The sequence below is a fragment of the Diadema antillarum genome, unplaced genomic scaffold, assembly GCF_040938485.1.
Source record: "Diadema antillarum isolate AM-2024a unplaced genomic scaffold, OU_Dant_1.0 seq00000367_RagTag, whole genome shotgun sequence".
NCBI lineage: Eukaryota > Metazoa > Echinodermata > Echinoidea > Diadematoida > Diadematidae > Diadema > Diadema antillarum.
In genome coordinates, this window is record NW_027271368.1 from 1,870,036 (window position 1) to 1,890,288 (window position 20,253).

At 39.2% G+C, this 20,253-nt stretch overlaps 1 protein-coding gene across 1 annotated transcript in view; it reads right to left on the bottom strand.

Annotated features, from left to right (window-relative positions):
• Positions 1–19,698, bottom strand: part of LOC139731250 (uncharacterized) — a 30,658-nt gene extending 10,960 nt beyond the window's left edge. Inside the window, exons 1-3 of the mRNA XM_071642137.1 lie at positions 19,586–19,698; positions 13,079–13,264; positions 4,895–5,080 (exon numbers count right to left, since the gene is read on the bottom strand). Of these exons, the coding sequence (XP_071498238.1) occupies positions 4,895–4,918 (24 nt within the window). The 5' untranslated portion in view covers positions 4,919–5,080; positions 13,079–13,264; positions 19,586–19,698. The remainder of the gene's footprint in view (positions 1–4,894; positions 5,081–13,078; positions 13,265–19,585) is intronic.
• Between the last annotated feature and the right edge of the window lie 555 nt (positions 19,699–20,253).

Below are 20,253 nucleotides of genomic sequence, written 5' to 3' on the forward strand. Positions count from 1 at the left end.
TCCTTGGTATGGAAAAATCAAGGACGACACCATACCATCCACAAGGAAATGGTATGACGGAACGCTTCAACAGCACACTCCTGAACATGCTGGGGACTCTTCAGCCTTCCATGAAGAACAACTGGGCAGAACACGTGGAAACACTCACCCATGCATACAATTGCACAAAGCACGCCTCAACAGGGTTTTCACCGTTTTTCCTCATGTTCATGAGAGAACCCAGGATTCCACTTGACGGAAAACTTCACAGAGAGACAAAGAAGGAAAACAGAGAGGGATACTGCGATTATGTGGAACAAGTGCAAGAATCTCTCGAGGAGGCACATCACCAAGCTAACACGAATGCACAGGATTCTCGAGCAAGACAGCAGGCACACCATAACCAGAGAGTGCGGCCAGCAAAATTTTCTGCCGGGGACATTGTGCTCGTGTCAAGCAAAGGTCATCGAGGACGTCACAAGATAGCAGACAGATGGGAAGAGACCCCATACGTTATTGTTCAGAAGATCGCAGACTCTCCCGTATATGTTGTTAGGCAACAGGGCACAGAAAAGGAGCGCACCCTTCATCAGGACATGTTAATTCACTGTACCTTCAGTCTCAGTGAACAAGAGGACGACGTCAATGACTTCGCCAATGACGCAAACGACGTGGATGACGAAACAAGTTCACTCTCTTCTGATGAAGATAATCTTGCTCCTCTCCAATCCTCATAATCCCGGCCAATCTGTGTGGATACATTAGTATATGCTTCATTTAATGTACGTGTAGTTATCTTCACCATTATTGATTATATCTATGTTGCCAGGGATGGCAACCTTTAAAGCGCTGGTGAGTGTCAGGAGAAAAGATTATAATGACAACCATGTATACATGTACTATATGCTGCTATAATATTTGTGGTGTATTCTATTTTTTCGTTCATCATTGATATTGTTATGCATAATATCACGGATTCCTGGACATGTGTACGTGAGCCAATTCACTTTTATGCTTATATAAAATGCATATTTTTTTGTGTATATTATATATTCTATATTATGTAATGAGTATATGATATTATTCACTTTGCCAGGAACCGTAATTATTCCATTGGGAATGAGTGTCATGGAACAAATTTGTTGTATAGATGACATTCCTGATATTTGTGCTTGTAAGATGTGAATATTTTTTTTATTTTTTTAATCATACGATTACTATTGTTTTATGTTATATTGCCGGGGACGGCAATTATTTTAGGCGGGGGTGTGTGTGGGAGGACAGGATTGTCCCCTCCATCAGCACCATGCGGCGCAAGCCCCCGCGGTCACCATGGCGGCCTGGCCAAAGGCGCCTGTTGTTGAGGAGCGTGGTAACCGCGCGCCTTATTGTTATCACAGCGCAAAATTGTTATTACCTTCTTATACTTTAATTCATTGTTGGATTGACTCGCTAAGACTGCGGACATGAATTTTATAACACTCCATCTTGTACCGGATTTTGTCATAAACGACGAACTGATTCTTTCATAGGTAAGCTGTTTTGCTGATAACTATTAAATACGTATTTTGCAAATACTATATTTGTTTGTTTGCTTTGACTACAATTATATTTACATTGCAAATTAGCCGGATTGTTTTATTACCAACTTACGTCTATTTAATCGTTGGTTGGTGAAATATATCATTTATCACTGTCGTACACATTCAGAATGCAAGTGTAGACGTATGTATCTTTTTATTTAGCAATATCTAGTATGTTATATATACTCCGTACCGCGGTATCTATTTATGATTTATGATTTATTACGGAAATATTATCACGAGAGCTGGTTGTTAATTTGTAAACATACGAATATACAACGTATTTGTTTTTTTTATATGATGATTGTTTATATTCCGTCTACATGAGTTTTATTATAGCGGAACTGAACTTCTTTTATTGTGTAGGTGGCGCCTATTATGTAAACGCTAACGGATCGGCTGGCGAGGCGCCGTGGATGGTGTATTTTGCTTATTGAGGAGGTAAATATATTCTATGCGTATCTTTTACTATAAGAGACATATCATAACATACTTATGACCTGTATTGTTATTTATTAATGTATGAGTTTGTATCATATGATAATTATTGTTTTAAATATCTTTCTGTTTTTGTTTTATATTGTACTTTCAGTTGGTTGATTCAAGATTTACATCGTAAGATTAATTATGTGTCTTGGCGTGCTGTTAGGAAATATACAAATTATTCATTTCATTCTTTTTTTATTACATATTTACAGACGTCATCTCGTGCTGTGTTGGTTTTCGCTCGTTGGTTTTCACCTTTTCCTTCTTTGAATATATTTTAAATTTTCTACGATATTTATAGCTTTCATTTTACCTGTAATTATTTTAATAAATAAGCAATAATTTGAAATTGGAAATATTGTTTGAGTTCTTCCTTTTCACCAAGTGTTTGAATCAGGGATCCCATTGTTAATGTATGTGTTGTATGGTAGTGTACGTATTTAGTCTGTCACAATTGCAAACTCAATCCAGCTTTGTATGTCACTGTGAGGGTAAAAGCTGTGTTATTGTGGCTGTCTACAGTTAGGATTCTTAAACTAGCATTGCAAACTCAATCCAGCTTTGTATGTCACTGTGAGGGTAAAAGTTGTGTCATTGTGGGTGTCGACAGTTAGGATTCTGAAACTAGTATTGCAAACTCAATCCAGCTTTGTATATCACTGTGAGGGTAAAAGCTGTGTTATTGTGGGTGTATACAGTTAGGATTCTAAAACTAGCATTGCAAACTCAATCCAGCTTTGTATGTTACTGTGAAGGTAAAAGCTGTGTCATTATTGGTGTCTCCAGGTAGAATTCTGAAACTAGCATTGCAAACTCAATCCAGCTTTGTATGTCACTGTGAGGGTAAAAGCTGTGTCATTGTGGGTGTCTACAGTTTGGATTCTTAAACTAGCATTGCAAACTCAATCTAGCTTTGTATGTCACTGTGAGGGTAAAACCTGTGTCATTTTGGGTGTCTACAGTTAGGATTCTAAAGTTAGGATTCCTTACATACCCAGACTTCAAGAAACCCTTCATCCTTCAGACTGATGCTTCACTTGATGGATTTGGAGCAGTTCTTGTCCAAGAACAGGAAGACAAAGAGAGGGTAATCGCATATGCAAGTAGGAGTCTTCAACAAGGTGAACGGCACTACCCTGCTCATAAACTGGAATTCAAGGCATTGCACTGGGCTGCTACTGTGAAATTCGGGGATTATGTTTATGGCCAACGTGTCATTGCTGTGACAGACAATAACCCGCTGACGTATGTTCTGAAATCTGCCAAGCTTGATGCTCACGGTCAACGATGGGTCAACGACCTTGCTCAGTGTGACCTGGAGATTGTATATCGCCCTGGGAAAACGAATGACAATGCAGACAGTCTTTCGAGGATCAAACGCCATGAGGTACAACGCCTGCTGGATCAAGCATCAAGAGAAGAACCCAAAGCAAAGGTTAACACTGTCCAAGCCACTAGTGATGATGACTTTTCTTCCATGCTGTCTGGAACTGACCTTGCACAAGCTCAATCTAAGGATGTGGCAATTGTTAGAGTCATCGAGTTAATCACGAAGGGGCACAAACCAACCAGGAGACAAGCTGGAAAAGAGTCCAACCACGTCCGGAAACTTCTGGGTAGATGGAATCGTCTCGTCCTAGTCAAAGAAGTGCTGCACTATCAACCTAGTATGAAGGAGGGTATTGAGACTGTCCCAGTCATCCCGAAGTGCTGTAGGAAGAATGTCCTACAAAGTGTACATGACCAGATGGCCCACATGGGATATGAACGAACTCTAGACCTAGCACGAAGACGCTGCTACTGGGTAGGAATGGCCTCAGATGTCAAGAGACATCTCCACCATTGCAGGAGATGCACCCTCAGGAAGGTAGCAGAACCTCAAGGTAATACTAAGCTTACCAGCATAAAAACTTCTCGCCCACTGGAGTTAGTGTGTCTAGACTTTCTGAGCCTCGAAACTTCTGGAGGGGGTATTGATAATGTTCTGGTCATAACAGACCATTTCACGCGTCACGCCCAAGCCTTTCCAACTCGGGACCAGACGGCACTAACCGTGGCAAGGACCCTCTTCAGGAAGTACATAGTACACTACGGTATCCCAGAGAGGATTCATTCGGACCAAGGAAAGTGCTTCGAGGCAGATATCATCAAAGAGCTGTGCGAACTCCTTGGTATGGAAAAATCAAGGACGACACCATACCATCCACAAGGAAATGGTATGACGGAACGCTTCAACAGCACACTCCTGAACATGCTGGGGACTCTTCAGCCTTCCATGAAGAACAACTGGGCAGAACACGTGGAAACACTCACCCATGCATACAATTGCACAAAGCACGCCTCAACAGTTAGGATTCTAAAACTAGCATTGCAAACTCAATCCAGCTTTGTATGTCACTGTGAGGGTAAAAGTTGTGTCATTGTGGGTGTCTACTGTTTATAGGATTCTAAAACTAGCATTGCAAACTCAATCCAGCTTTGTATGTCACTGTGAGTGTCTACTGTTAAAGGGACATTCCAGTCAATTTTCATAATTTCACATCATGTACATTGTAGTACATAAATCGACAAATTCATGTACAGATATGTGGAATTTATTGTGGTTCTTTAGCAGAGAAACAATACTTAAACAAATTACACTGAACAAGGATTATGACATATAGGAGGTTTCAGAAATGTAGTTTTGTGGGTGTCTACAGTTAGGATTCTTAAACTAGCATTGCAAAATCAATCCAATCCAATAAACAAACAAGAGGATGCTTTGAAACTGGAATTTTCAGGCTTATTTCTACGAGACCCTGTATATCTCCCTGTACCTTAAAAAATGCTCTGTGTACACAACTAACCTTTAGAATCTCCTGACATCTCATATGGTCCTATTGGACAAACTGCATAGCCATCACAAAGGGGTTTGCATTTCCAGGTTCTGGCCCTTTCTGGGCCTCCATGTTTCCCTCCACAAACACAATCGCCTTGTATCTCAAAGCCTTCCTCTCCATGTAGTTCCCCAGTCCGTAGGCAGGATTCCACCCCTATACACAACATTTTGGTAAATAGGAAAATTTGTTAGTCATTTCAAAATAGGCAAAAGAAATTTCCAACTGGAAAAGGGCAATTCCACGATAAAGTGGACATGACCATCAAATTTTCAAATAGTCAAATCTCATTCATTTTGGTATCAAATGAAAGCTTAAGGTCTGAATTTTTCATATCTGACCATGTTGTTAGAAAATTACATTTAATTAACTTTGCAATTAATGTGCATAAAATCTACCTAATTTAATTTGAGATAAATATCTGAGATATAAAATGAAGTTAAATGGACGTAGCATGAGAAAATGAAAAAGGAGGTAAAAACTTTGCTTTTGTTTTCAGAGTTTTAGGGTTGAACATCATTACAAATTCATCAAAGTGTAAGATTTTCTATGCGTTATGCTTCAGCAAACATCGCAAATACCATAATCAATAATGTCACGGTGTTACAGTAAAACTGAAATTTTTAGAATTGTTTTAAAATTACAAACACAAAAGAAATTATTTTGATGGCCCAAATCATGACCACATATACCTACCACATACAAGTTCTAAAATGATGGTAACTCATTTTGTTTATTGATTAAAGCTGATTAAAATGTGTTACGGTGTTACAGTAATTCTAACACCGTGACTGAAACACCGTGACTTGCATTGCAATAACACAGGACTCATACCGGATTACCAACAACTAACCGTTGAAGTGACTATCTGATTCTCTGTCACATTTATTCAAAAGATATCTGGGTTTTGAAGGATTGTTCATAACAGATGGGTCAAGCCATATCCACAAAGATTATGAATTGTACTTGATGCCAAGCATCATTCAATTTTAACCCTTTTTGTGCCAAAAATCTAGAACTGAGTTTACAATGTCATGGGGTTTGATATGTTAATCAACACTCAGAGCACATGGAGGTTTAAAATGGCAGCAGTCCACTTACATTGTTCCACCTACCAGATTTACAACCAGAGAAATTATTTCTGAAGGTTTTGAACTTTAAATCAAGGCAACAGCTTCAGTTGAGTTAAAACCTTTGCTTAATATTCTTATCATAATTAACCATTTTATCACTTGGTTTGATTCTTCTTTTGTAGACTAAAATAGCAGAAAAATAAAAGTTATTGTCCACAATGCTTTCTTTACTCTGCAAACTGCAATTATAGCTACACTGTCCACTTTATATTTTCTAGCATTATATCCAAACGCCAAAGGTTGAAACAAAAAGGGGGCAGGAGACTATGTAGTCATTGCTATACACAGTTTTGTATGCAATCATCAGAATTTGGTCCATTTACGAGTGTATTTCTTTTTTTTTTATTGTAAAAAGTGTTCTGTCTATTTCAAGAACAAGTTGATGTTGGATTCTGCCATAAATTCTTTTTTTTTCTTAAATCTTTTGAACAGCTTCTTTAGTCTAATGGTGAATGCCATGGACTGATAATTTGCATGCAGACTGATGCTAGTATTTAAAAGGTAATCATGAACTGGTCATTTGTCATGCTCTGTGCGTTAATCACGCATTTCAGCGTGTTCCTAACATGATAAAGGGTCTGAAGTCTTGCTGCAGCTTCCCTGGTATCCTAAAGAATTGTACACTTAGGGTATACTGAAGCTAAGATCAATGTGACCACCAAAATTAATCTCACTGGAATACTACATGTGTACTCTCCTGTGCATGGTGCTGTGCGCAATCTCACACGTTTCACCATAAAAAGGGCCACACTCACTGTAATTTATGTGTATGAATGGGAATTTGCATTATTCATAATCATTTTGATGTATTCATTCCCCAGTACATCTTGGAAAAAGAAGAATAAGTGTTATACATTTTGTGCCACACAAGTTGCTTAGATTGATTTTTTTTATCGTTACTGAAATTGCCACGAGTGGGTTCACCTGGCTTCACGACCAAAGGTATTCAAATCAAAGTTTCAGATTTGTATGTCATCTTTAATATACAAATTGGACGTTTAAAGAGTAGCTGTATAATGTAAACCCTAAAAAATCACTCATAAATATTTAACAAGCTTTCAATGATGATAGAGGGAATCATGTCTCAAAACATAAAGTATATTTTACTGATAGAGCAGTGTTCCTGACTGTAACATGTACAAACGTTAGATATGACATGTCACGGTGTTACAGTGCATAATTTTTCTTTATTTAATTGTTTTTGTTAATCTGTTATGATTTCAATAATTTTTTGTTTCATCTATGTGTTATAATGTGATGTCAGGCATTCATCATGAATTATCATTTCATTCTACCTCAAGGAGAAACACCATGGCCCGAATTCACGAAGGTGGTATAAATACATCTGTAAAACCACGGTTTAAACCATGGAGCGCCAAGTGTCGCATGGAATATTTCGTTACAAAATCAGTCATTTCGTCGATGAAATGATTATTTTATAACGAAATGACAATATTTTGTAACTAAATGAACATTTCGTCCACAAAATGATAATTTCATTGACCCAACGGTCATTTTGTTGACAAGATGACCAATTTCTTGACGAAACATTTCGTGTGACACTTGGCACTCTATGGTTTTTATCCACGGTTTAAACCATGGTTTCATTTGTACCACCTTCGTGAATTCAGGCCTATGAGTTGTAAAGACAACAAGATTCTCCAAAGGTGTTCTACACACATTTCAGAGGTCACGGTATTACAGTCACGGTGTTACGGTGCACTTATCTATAATCTATGTCATAGTTTTCCTGTCAATTGATTCTCTAATCAAATTTTACTTTGTTATTGTCATTGAGTCTCCAGTACATCCAATGAACAGATCCACTTATCAAAATGTTCACTAACTTCACAGAGTTTGGTCAGTAAACAAAGTGCACAAAAACCCATGTCCATTTTGCCTCACGGTGTTACAGTGCTAATTAATTATGCATAACTCATTGACCCAAGCAATATTTCTTTCTTTCTTTTCTTTTCAAAGTTGCTTGTGATGATATGCATAAATACACAATGAAAAATTTTTTCTCAAGTGTTACATTTTGTTTGTTATTCACATTTGATGAGTGAAATTATACTCAGAGTGTCACGGTGTTATCGAGAAATTGCCCTATTATAAAGTCTAAGAATGATTAGTCTAGATCTAACAATAGGCCTAACAGTGCAATTGTCGGTCAAACGAGCAGGGGTACGCAATGCTACAACCTGTATATATACAGACTGTAACGACTAACTGCGACCAGCAGCAACAAACGCGTATTTAGCCTACCTTGAATTTACCTTGAAGGCCACACCTCGCTGTTACGGTCAGTCATGGTAGTACATTTCTGCAGGATAATGTGGTGTGGCGGGGTTAAGGGGGTCCCACAGGACCCATTTAAAAACCCAGTTGCATTAATTGTGTTTTGAAACTTAGGAGTGTGGGGGCATCAATGGCGATTTGTGGTAGTTTATTCCAGCCCTTGACAACTCTCTGGCTATAGAAGTTCTTCCTAATGTCCAGGCGGCTTCTCGTTTTGATTAGTTTCTTGGAGTGACCTCTTGTTTTACTCGTTGTGGCAAGCTCAAAATAGTTATCTGGTTTGGATTTGTCGATCCTGGAAGTTTGAAGTAGATCTCCTCTCTCTCTTCTTTTCTCCAGAGTAGTTAGTTTCAGTTTTACTACATGTAGTCGTTCTTCATACGGTAGATGCTGAATGTTTGGGATGAGTTTTGTGGCTCTTGCTTGGACTTTTTCCAACAACTTTTTGTTTTTTTCAAGGTACAGTGTATGGACTCCACGTCTGCATGGCATAGTCTAGATGGGGTCTGACATTACGCGAAACGTAATGGGGCTGCAGACTGTAGCATTCAGGATCATGACAGGGGTAGTACCCAGATTGTAAATCAACTTAAAATTGAAAAATTTCTTCAATTTGAAGACTTACAGGTGAAGCTGAAGTGTTGACAGCAGGTAATGTGCAACTTTAGGTCCTGTCAATATAGTCCCTTTCTGTTCGAAAGTTGCACATTACCTGTTGTCAACACTTCAACTACACCTTTATCAGTCTTCAAATTGAAGAAATTTTTCGATTTTAAGTTGATATTTATCCACGATACTACCCCTGTCATGATCCTAAATGCTACAGTCCGCAGCCCCATTACGCTACGCGTTTGGGGCTGCTGGTCATAGTTACCTAACAACTAACGTTACGCAATGCTGATATCTATCCATGATACTACCCCTGTCATGATCCTGAATGCTACAGTCCGCAGCCTCATTACGCTACGCGTTTGGGGCTGCTGGTCGCAGTTATGTACCTTACGACTAACGTTACACAATGCTAACTTGGACAGAGGCAAATTTGACATGTTTTACAAAATTGATCGTTGTGCAGCCATCCGGGGTCACAAATGAATAAACCATCTATAAAACTAGAAATATCACTTAAGGTGATTAATACCCCCGCCCCGTGACGACAGTCTTACCCAAGGAATGATCTTTCCTTGATCTTCTGCCATTTAAATGCTGTTACCATGGCAACGCAGCTTCTGACACGTCCGAAAAATATGTCTTGCACATCTTCCCACCAAGACTATTGTGTGTGCGACATTTCATAAGCTTTTTTCAAAAACTGAGGAAGTAGTTCAATCCACAAGATCTTTCCTTGATCTTCCGCCATTAATATGCCGTTACTATGGCAACGCAGCTTCCGACACGTCGAAAAAATATGTCTTGCACATCTTCCCACCAAGACCAATGTGTGTGCCACATTTCATGAGCTTCAGTCGAATACAGAGGAAGTAGTTCAATCCGCAAGATCTTTCCTTGATCTTCTGCCATTTATATGCCGTTACCATGGCAACACAGCTTCCGACACGTCCGAAAAATATGTCTTCCACATCTTCCCACCAAGATCAAGGTGTGTGCCACATTTCATAAGCTTTGGTCAAAAAACTGAGGAAGTAGTTAAATCCGCAAGATCTTTCCTTGATCTTCTGCCATTAATATGCCGTTACCATGGCAACATACTTTCGGGTACTGTCAAAAAATGCGTCTTGCACATCTACAACCAAAGGCACACATCTGTACCAAGTTTCATGGAAATTGGGCAAAAACTGAGGAAGTAGTTTGCAACACAAAATTTTCCATCATTTTGGCTCATAATATGTGAGCTGTTACCATGGCAACATACTTTTTGTCACTGTCAAGAAATGTGTCATGCTGACCTATATCCTAAGACAAACATTCAATATGAATTCCATGAGAATTGGAAGAACACTGATCAAGCAGTTTTGCCATGAAGCATTTTGCCCTATATTTTACCAATAACATGCCGTTACCATGGCAACGCACTTTTTGCCACTGCGGAAATATGTGTCTTGCACATTAACATATTCAGATGAACATCTGTACCTAATTTCATAAAAATTGATCAAAAACTGTGGGAGGAGTTCGCGACGCAAGATTTGTACCCATTTTTGCCCATGATATGCCGTTACCATGGCAACGTACTTTTGGGTACTGTCAAAAAATAAGTCTTGCAGATCTACAACCCAAGGCACACATCTGTGCCAAGTTTTATGGGAATCCGTTGAAAACTGAGGAAGTAGTTCGCGACGCAAGATTTGCAACGGACCGACCGCCCGACCGACCGCCCGACCGCCCGCCCGACCGCCCGACCGTCCACTGATTCCTATATACCCCCTTCAAACTTCGTTTGGCGGGGGTATAATGAAAGAAGGATCCTACATCTACACATCTGGTCGGCTTCTAAAACTAGCATTGCAAACTCAATCCAGCTTTGTATGTATTGATCACTGTGAGGACAAAACCTGTGTCACTGTGGGTGTCTACTGTTAGGCTTCTAAGACTAGCATTGCAAACTCAATCCAGCTTTGTATGTCACTGTGAGGGTAAAAGCTGTGTCATTGTGGGTGTCTACAGCTAGGATTCTAAAACTAGCATTGCAAACTCAATCCAGCTTTGTATGTCACTGTGAGGGTAAAAGCTGTGTCATTGTGGGTGTCTACAGTTAGGATTCTAAAACTAGCATTGCAAAGTCAATCCAGCTGTGTATATCACTGTGACGGTAAAAGCTGTGTCATTGTGGGTGTCTACAGTTAGGATTCTTAAACTAGCATTGTAAACTCAATCCAGCTTCGTATGACACTGTGAGGGTAAAACCTGTGTCATTGTGGGTGTCTACAGTTAGGATTCTAAAACTAGCATTGCAAACCCAATCCAGCTTTGTATGTCACTGTGAGGGTAAAAGCTGTGTCATTGTGGGTGTCTACAGTTAGGATTCTAAAACTAGCATTATTGCAAACTCAATCCAGCTTTGTATGTCACTGTGAGGGTAAAAGCTGTGTCATTGTGGGTGTCTACTGTTTATAGGATTCTAAAACTAGCATTGTAAACTCAATCCAGCTTTGTATGTCACTGTGAGGGTAAAAGCTGTGTCACTGTGGGTGTCTACAGTTAGGATTCTAAAACTAGCATTGTAAACTCAATCCAGCTTTGTATGTCACTGTGAGGGTAAAAGCTGTGTCATTGTGGGTGTCTACAGTTAGGATTCTAAAACTAGCATTGTAAGCTCAATCCAGCTTTGTATGTCACTGTGAGGGTAAAAGCTGTGTCATTGTGGGTGTCTACAGTTAGGATTCTTAAACTAGCATTGTAAACTCAATCCAGCTTCGTATGACACTGTGAGGGTAAAACCTGTGTCATTGTGGGTGTCTACAGTTAGGATTCTAAAACTAGCATTGCAAACCCAATCCAGCTTTGTATGTCACTGTGAGGGTAAAAGCTGTGTCATTGTGGGTGTCTACAGTTAGGATTCTAAAACTAGCATTATTGCAAACTCAATCCAGCTTTGTATGTCACTGTGGGGGTAAAAGCTGTGTCATTGTGGGTGTCTACTGTTTATAGGATTCTAAAACTAGCATTGTAAACTCAATCCAGCTTTGTATGTCACTGTGAGGGTAAAAGCTGTGTCACTGTGGGTGTCTACAGTTAGGATTCTAAAACTAGCATTGTAAACTCAATCCAGCTTTGTATGTCACTGTGAGGGTAAAAGCTGTGTCATTGTGGGTGTCTACAGTTAGGATTCTAAAACTAGCATTGTAAGCTCAATCCAGCTTTGTATGTCACTGTGAGGGTAAAAGCTGTGTCATTGTGGGTGTCTACAGTTAGGATTCTAAAACTAGCATTGCAAACTCAATCCAGCTTTGTATGTCACTGTGAGGGTAAAAGTTGTGTCATTGTGGGTGTCTACTGTTTATAGGATTCTAAAACTAGCATTGTAAACTCAATCCAGCTTGGTATGTCACTGTGAGGGTAAAACCTGTGTCATTGTGGGTGTCTACAGTTAGGATTCTAAAACTAGCATTGCAAACTCAATCCAGCTTTGTATGTCACTGTGAGGGTAAAAGCTGTGTCATTGTGGGTGTCTACAGTTAGGATTCTAAAACTAGCATTGCAAACTCAATCCAGCTTTGTATGTCACTGTGAGGGTAAAAGTTGTGTCATTGTGGGTGTCTACTGTTTATAGGATTCTAAAACTAGCATTGCAAACTCAATCCAGCTTTGTATGTCACTGTGAGGGTAAAAGTTGTGTCATTGTGGGTGTCTACTGTTTATAGGATTCTAAAACTAGCATTGCAAACTCAATCCAGCTTTGTATGTCACTGTGAGTGTCTACTGTTAAAGGGACATTCCAGTCAATTTTCATAATTTCACATCATGTACATTGTAGTACATAAATCGACAAATTCATGTACAGATATGTGGAATTTATTGTGGTTCTTTAGCAGAGAAACAATACTTAAACAAATTACACTGAACAAGGATTATGACATAGGAGGTTTCAGAAATGTAGTTTTCTGGGTGTCTACAGTTAGGATTCTTAAACTAGCATTGCAAAATCAATCCAATCCAATAAACAAACAAGAGGATGCTTTGAAACTGGAATTTTCAGGCTTATTTCTACGAGACCCTGTATATCTCCCTGTACCTTAAAAAATGCTCTGTGTACACAACTAACCTTCAAAATCTCCTGACATCTCATATGGTCCTATTGGACAAACTGCATAGCCATCACAAAGGGGTTTGCATTTCCAGGTTCTGGCCCTTTCTGGGCCTCCATGTTTCCCTCCACAAACACAATCGCCTTGTATCTCAAAGCCTTCCTCTCCATGTAGTTCCCCAGTCCGTAGGCAGGATTCCACCCCTATACACAACATTTTGGTAAATAGGAAAATTTGTTAGTCATTTCAAAATAGGCAAAAGAAATTTCCAACTGGAAAAGGGCAATTCCACGATAAAGTGGACATGACCATCAAATTTTCAAATAGTCAAATCTCATTCATTTTGGTATCAAATGAAAGCTTAAGGTCTGAATTTTTCATATCTGACCATGTTGTTAGAAAATTACATTTAATTAACTTTGCAATTAATGTGCATAAAATCTACCTAATTTAATTTGAGATAAATATCTGAGATATAAAATGAAGTTAAATGGACGTAGCATGAGAAAATGAAAAAGGAGGTAAAAACTTTGCTTTTGTTTTCAGAGTTTTAGGGTTGAACATCATTACAAATTCATCAAAGTGCAAGATTTTCTATGCGTTATGCTTCAGCAAACATCGCAAATACCATAATCAATAATGTCACGGTGTTACAGTAAAACTGAAGTTTTTAGAATTGTTTTAAAATTACAAACACAAAAGAAATTATTTTGATGGCCCAAATCATGACCACATACATGTATACCTACCACATACAAGTTCTAAAATGATGGTTACTCATTTTGTTTATTGATTAAAGCTGATTAAAATGTGTTACGGTGTTACAGTAATTCTAACACCGTGACTGAAACACCGTGACTTGCATTGCAATAACACAGGACTCATACCGGATTACCAACAACTAACCGTTGAAGTGACTATCTGATTCTCTGTCACATTTATTCAAAAGATATCTGGGTTTTGAAGGATTGTTCATAACAGATGGGTCAAGCCATATCCACAAAGATTATGAATTGTACTTGATGCCAAGCATCATTCAATTTTAACCCTTTTTGTGCCAAAAATCTAGAACTGAGTTTACAATGTCATGGGGTTTGATATGTCAATCAACACTCAGAGCACATGGAGGTTTAAAATGGCAGCAGTCCACTTACATTGTGCCACCTACCAGATTTACAACCAGAGAAATTATTTCTGAAGGTTTTGAACTTTAAATCAAGGCAACAGCTTCAGTTGAGTTAAAACCTTTGCTTAATATTCTTATCATAATTAACCATTTTATCACTTGGTTTGATTCTTCTTTTGTAGACTAAAATAGTAGAAAAATAAAAGTTATTGTCCACAATGCTTTTTTTACTCTGCAAACTGCAATTATAGCTACACTGTCCACTTTATATTTTCTAGCATTATATCCAAACGCCAAAGGTTGAAACAAAAAGGGGGCAGGAGACTATGTAGTCATTGCTATACACAGTTTTGTATGCAATCATCAGAATTTGGTCCATTTACGAGTGTATTTCTTTTTTTTTATTGTAAAAAGTGTTCTGTCTATTTCAAGAACAAGTTGATGTTGGATTCTGCCATAGATTCTTTTTTTTTTTAATCTTTTGAACAGCTTCTTTAGTCTAATGGTGAATGCCATGGACTGATAATTTGCATGCAGACTGATGCTAGTATTTAAAAGGTAATCATGAACTGGTCATTTGTCATGCTCTGTGCGTTAATCACGCATTTCAGCGTGTTCCTAACATGATAAAGGGTCTGAAGTCTTGCTGCAGCTTCCCTGGTATCCTAAAGAATTGTACACTTAGGGTATACTGAAGCTAAGATCAATGTGACCACCAAAATTAATCTCACTGGAATACTACACGTGTACTTTCCTGTGCATGGTGCTGTGCGCAATGTCACAAGTTTCACCATAAAAAGGGCCACACTCACTGTAATTTATGTGTATGAATGGAAATTTGCATTATTCATAATCATTTTTATGTATTCATTCCCCAGTACATCTTGGAAAAAGAAGAATAAGTGTTATACATTTTGTACATGTTGTACCACACAAGTTGCTTAGATTGATTTTTTTATTGTTACTGAAATTGCCACGAGTGGGTTCACCTGGCTTCACGACCAAAGGTATTAAAATCAAAGTTTCAGATTTGTATGTTATCTTTAATACACAAATTGGACGTTTAAAGAGTAGTTGTATTTAATAATGTAAACCCTAAAAAATCACTCAGAAATATTTAACAAGCTTTCAATGATGATAGAGGGAATCATGTCTCAAAACATAAAGTATATTTTACTGAAAGAGCAGAGTTCCTGACTGTAACATGTACAAACGTATATGACATGTCACGGTGTTACAGTGCATAATTTTTCTTTATTTAATTGTTTTTGTTAATCTGTTATGATTTCAATAATTTTTTGTTTCATCTATGTGTTATAATGTGATGTCAAGCATTCATCATGAATTATCATTTCACTCACCTAAAGGAGAAACACCATGGCCCGAATTCACGAAGGTGGTACAAATAAAACCACGGTTTAAACCATGGAGCGCCACGTGTCACATGGAATATTTTGTTACAAAATCAGTCATTTCGTTGATGAAATGATTACCGGTATTTTATGATGAAATGACAATATTTTGTAACTAAATGAACATTTCGTCCCCAAAATGATAATTTCATTGACCATACGGTCATTTTTTCGACAAAATGACCAATTTCTTGACGAAACATTCCGTGCGACACTTGGCGCTCTATGGTTTTTGTCCATGGTTCAAACCATGGTTTCATTTGTACTGGTCACCTTCATGAATTCGGGCCTATGAGTTGTAAGTAAGACAACAAGATTCTCCAAAGGTGTTCTACACACATTTCAGAGGTCAAGGTGTTACGGTGCACTTATCTATAATCTATGTCATAGTTTTCCTGTCAATTGATTCTCTAATCAAATTTTACTTTATTATTGTCATTCAGTCTCTAGTACATCCAATGAACAGATCCACTTATCAAAATGTTCACTAATTTCACAGAGTTTGGTCAGTAAACAAAGTGCACAAAAACTCGCGTCCATTTTTGACTCACGGTGTTACAGTGCTTATTAATTATGCATAACTCATTGACCCAAGCAATATTTCTTTCTTTCTTTTCTTTTCAAAGTTGCTTATGATGATATGCATAAATAAACAATGAAACATTTTTCTCAAGTGTTACATTTTGTTTGTTATTTACATATTTGATGAGTAAAATTATACTCAGAGTGTCACGGTGTTATCGTGAAATTGCCCTATTATAAAGTCTAAGAATGATTAGTCTAGATCTAACAACAGGCCTAACAGTGCAATTGTCGGTCAAACGAGCAGGGGTACGCAATGCTACAACCTATACAGACTGTAACGACTAACTGCGACCAGCAGCAACAAACGCGTATTTAGCCTACCTTGAATTTACCTTGAAGGCCACACCTCGCTATTACGGTCAGTCATGGTAGTATATTTCTGCAGGATAATGTGGTGTGGCAGGGTTAAGGGGGTCCCATAGGAACCATTTAAAAACCCAGTTGCGTTAATTGTGTTTTGAAACTTAGGAGTGTGGGGGCGTCAATGGCGATTTGTGGTAGTTTATTCCAGCCGTTGACAACTCTCTGGCTATAGAAGTTCTTCCTAATGTCCAGGCGGCTTCTCGTTTTGATTAGTTTCTTGGAGTAACCTCTTGTTTTACTCGTTGTGGCAAGCTCAAAATAGTCATCTGGTTTGGATTTGTCGATTTGTTTCATTATCCTGTAAGTTTGAAGTAGATCTCCTCTCTCTCTTCTTTTCTCCAGAGTAGTTAGTTTCAGTTTTACTACATGTAGTCGTTCTTTATACGGTAGATGCTGAATGTTTGGGATGAGTTTTGTGGCTCTTGCTTGGACTTTTTCGAACACCTTTTTGTCTTTTTCAAGGTATGAACTCGATCCACGTCTGCATGGCATAGTCTAGATGGGGTCTGACATGTACGCGAAACGTACCATTGGGCTGCAGACTGTAGCATTCAGGATCATGACAGGGGTAGTACCCAGATTGTAAATCAACTTAAAATTGAAAAATTTCTTCAATTTGAAGACTTACAGGTGAAGTTGAAGTGTCGGCAATAGGTAACATGCAACTTTTGGTCCTGTCAATATAGTCCCTTTCTGTTCGAAAGTTGCACATTTCCTGTGAGTGTTGTCAACACTTCGACTTCATGCACCTTTATCAGTCTTCAAATTGAAGAAATTTTTCGATTTTAAGTTGATATTTATCCACGATACTACCCCTGTCATGATCCTAAATGCTACATTCCGCAGCCCCACTACGCTACGCGTTTGGGGCTGCTGGTCATGGTTACCTAACAACTAACGTTACGCAATGCTGATATCTATCCATGATACTACCCCTGTCATGATCCTGAATGCTACAGTCCGCAGCCTCATTACGCTACGCGTTTGGGGCTGCTGGTTGCAGTTACCTTACGACTAGCGTTACACAATGCTAACTTGGACAGAGGCAAATTTGACATGTTTTACGAAATTGATCATTGCCATGTGCAGCCATCCGCGGTCACAAATGAATAAACCATCTATAAAATGAAAGAAGGATCCTACATCTTCATATATATCTACGTCGGTACTCGGCAAAGTCCAATTCTGGATATGATGCTAAGGATGAAACTTGAGTATGTGATGACGGTGGAAGGTTGTGCAAATATCTGCATGGTGAGAGTAAAAAAAAAAAAAAAAAAAAAAAAACTCCAGTGTGGAGCTAGCATGCAGAGATGCGAGTCCTGAAGACGCCCAGTGATGTGGCGGTGAGGGCGTCTGCAGGGAGTGCATTCTACTAATAGCCTTACTGAGTACTGTTCGCATGAAGGAGTACCTATTATACATCTTAATGTTGATAAGTTAGTGGAGTGAGTTGTCAGATGTTGGTAGTTGGAAGGATGGTAATTCCGCAATCTGGTGTCTGTCATTGGTTTCAGACAGAGTCTAGTTCACGTGTCTTTCGACTTTCCTTAATTGTTGATGGCTATACTGTTCAGACTGTATGCAGTAATTATTTACTGTATATAATAGGTTATTAGTGATTTTGTACTACATCATTGTCTTGATAACTGGATAAGTAGAACTATGCTATCACCCACTGAAATCAGTGTCTTTACATATTTTCTCACTTTTGAGATATTTTGAGTCAAACTCGGGTTTCCTTTTTTAACTCACACTAACGTTATGTCGTTAGACAGGTTCTAACCATTAGGAATATGGTCCACTTACTGCATAGACCCTGGCCCTAGGTGTGCGCTTAACGCTTTACCTTACTGCGCTGTTCATATCGTATCTGCAATGCATGCTGAAATCTGCGAACAAGGTGGCCTTTTCGATCCAAGAAAACATTTATTTGATCAGGAATAGTCATACTTAATACGCATGTAAACATATGGTGCGCATACAACGCGTGCATTTGAAGTTTGACTTTTCATTTTCTCTATATATTAGTCTATTATATAGCGTATCGTGGCCCTGCCCCTGGGGTGGTATTCTGAAATCCTTCCTAGGAAGAAATTTCTTCCTAACAAGTCAGGATTTTTTCCTAAGTGGTATTCTGAAAATCTTCCTAAGTTTCTTCCTAAGTAGATCTACTTAGGAAGAAACTTAGGAAGGGGGAGGGAATATGCAAATTTCTGACTTAGGAAGAAGTTGGTATTCTAGAATGCACTTAGGAAAGAATTTTAGGAAAATATTTAGGAAAGCTCCACCCCTGTCCTACAAAGTACGTTGTTAAGAATAGCAAACTGCAAGCATCGTGATAGGCGCGCTTGTCAGTCATTGCGCGCACATGTACTTTGATGAGCGAAATGAGCGTGAGAAAGGGGACATGCCGCGCACTCGTATATTTGACCCTACGTCATAGTAATATGCGATTGTCATTGGCAGACATCGGTTAGTTCCTTATGATACAGCATTTCGTATTGGCTTAGGAAAGGACGTGGGCGGGAATAAGGATGGCCTAATTTGCATTAAGAAGTGCCTAGGAAGAAATTTCAGAATATTTTGTCTTTCCTAGGCACTTCCTTAGTTTCTGACTTCGGAAGAAACTTAGGAAGAAACTTAGCTAGGAAGATTTTCAGAATACCACCCCTGGTTTCTAACGTTGGTGATCATGAAGAATAGTGAAAAACTGCTTCAATCATGGAACTCTAAATTTTGTCTGACCTGAGGCGGTAATTTTTATCAATGTACCATCGACCAATGTAAGTAACAGTTTGATCTATTCCTGAAAATTTCCAGGGAGATCTCACTCAGCATTGCAAATACAGTTAACGTTTAAACATGTACGATACAGCGCAGCCGGGCGGCAGCCGCCACGGGTGGCGACTGTCGCAAGGCTTTACCATGTTCGTGCTTGTCATTTATTCCGAGCTTGCATGACCATTATAACTAAGAAAACAAGACACTGTACAGTACATTTTTATATTCTAAAATTAAACATTTTAGCTTCCTACCTCCATGAGCTCCACTCACCACCAACCGGGCCGGAGAACTAGCAACTTTACAGGACACCGTCAACTCCCGTGCTTCGCTAGTGATAGATGGCGTGATCGCCTGGCTGGCTCCTCCGCTTCCGGCTGCTGCATGCATGCTGCGCTGGTGGGTTGGTTCCGCCCGTCCCTGCTGCATACGTGGTTACCGGGTACCGGTATAGCGGTACCGCTGCCGGCCGCGCCCGAGCCCGAGCCCTTGCACTGGCATGGCCGTACTGCATGCAGACATTACCCGCGTACTGTGTACTGTACTGCATGCTTCCTCGCGCGCGCTCCCCTGAGGCCTGCATACGCCATCACGCAAGTCTAAATTTTCGCAAACGCGAATTCGCGACGACTTCGCGAGTAGTGCGTCACATTCACATCAGGAGCAGAGTCAATGTTTTCGCGTGTCTTTAATTTCGCGGTTAGCACCTGACCACTCTACGCCAAAAGCTGGCGCTAGTCACAAAAGTGGACAGACAGACTTCGACAGAGGCAGGACACACAACACACAAAAGACACACAATGTCATTGTGGGGGTAAAATTGCGGTTCACTTTAGCACGCCCATTAGGTTGTTTTAAACCATTTTAGAATGTTTCATTGCGGGGGTACCCCCACAATGCTGAAATACACCCACAATGCAAC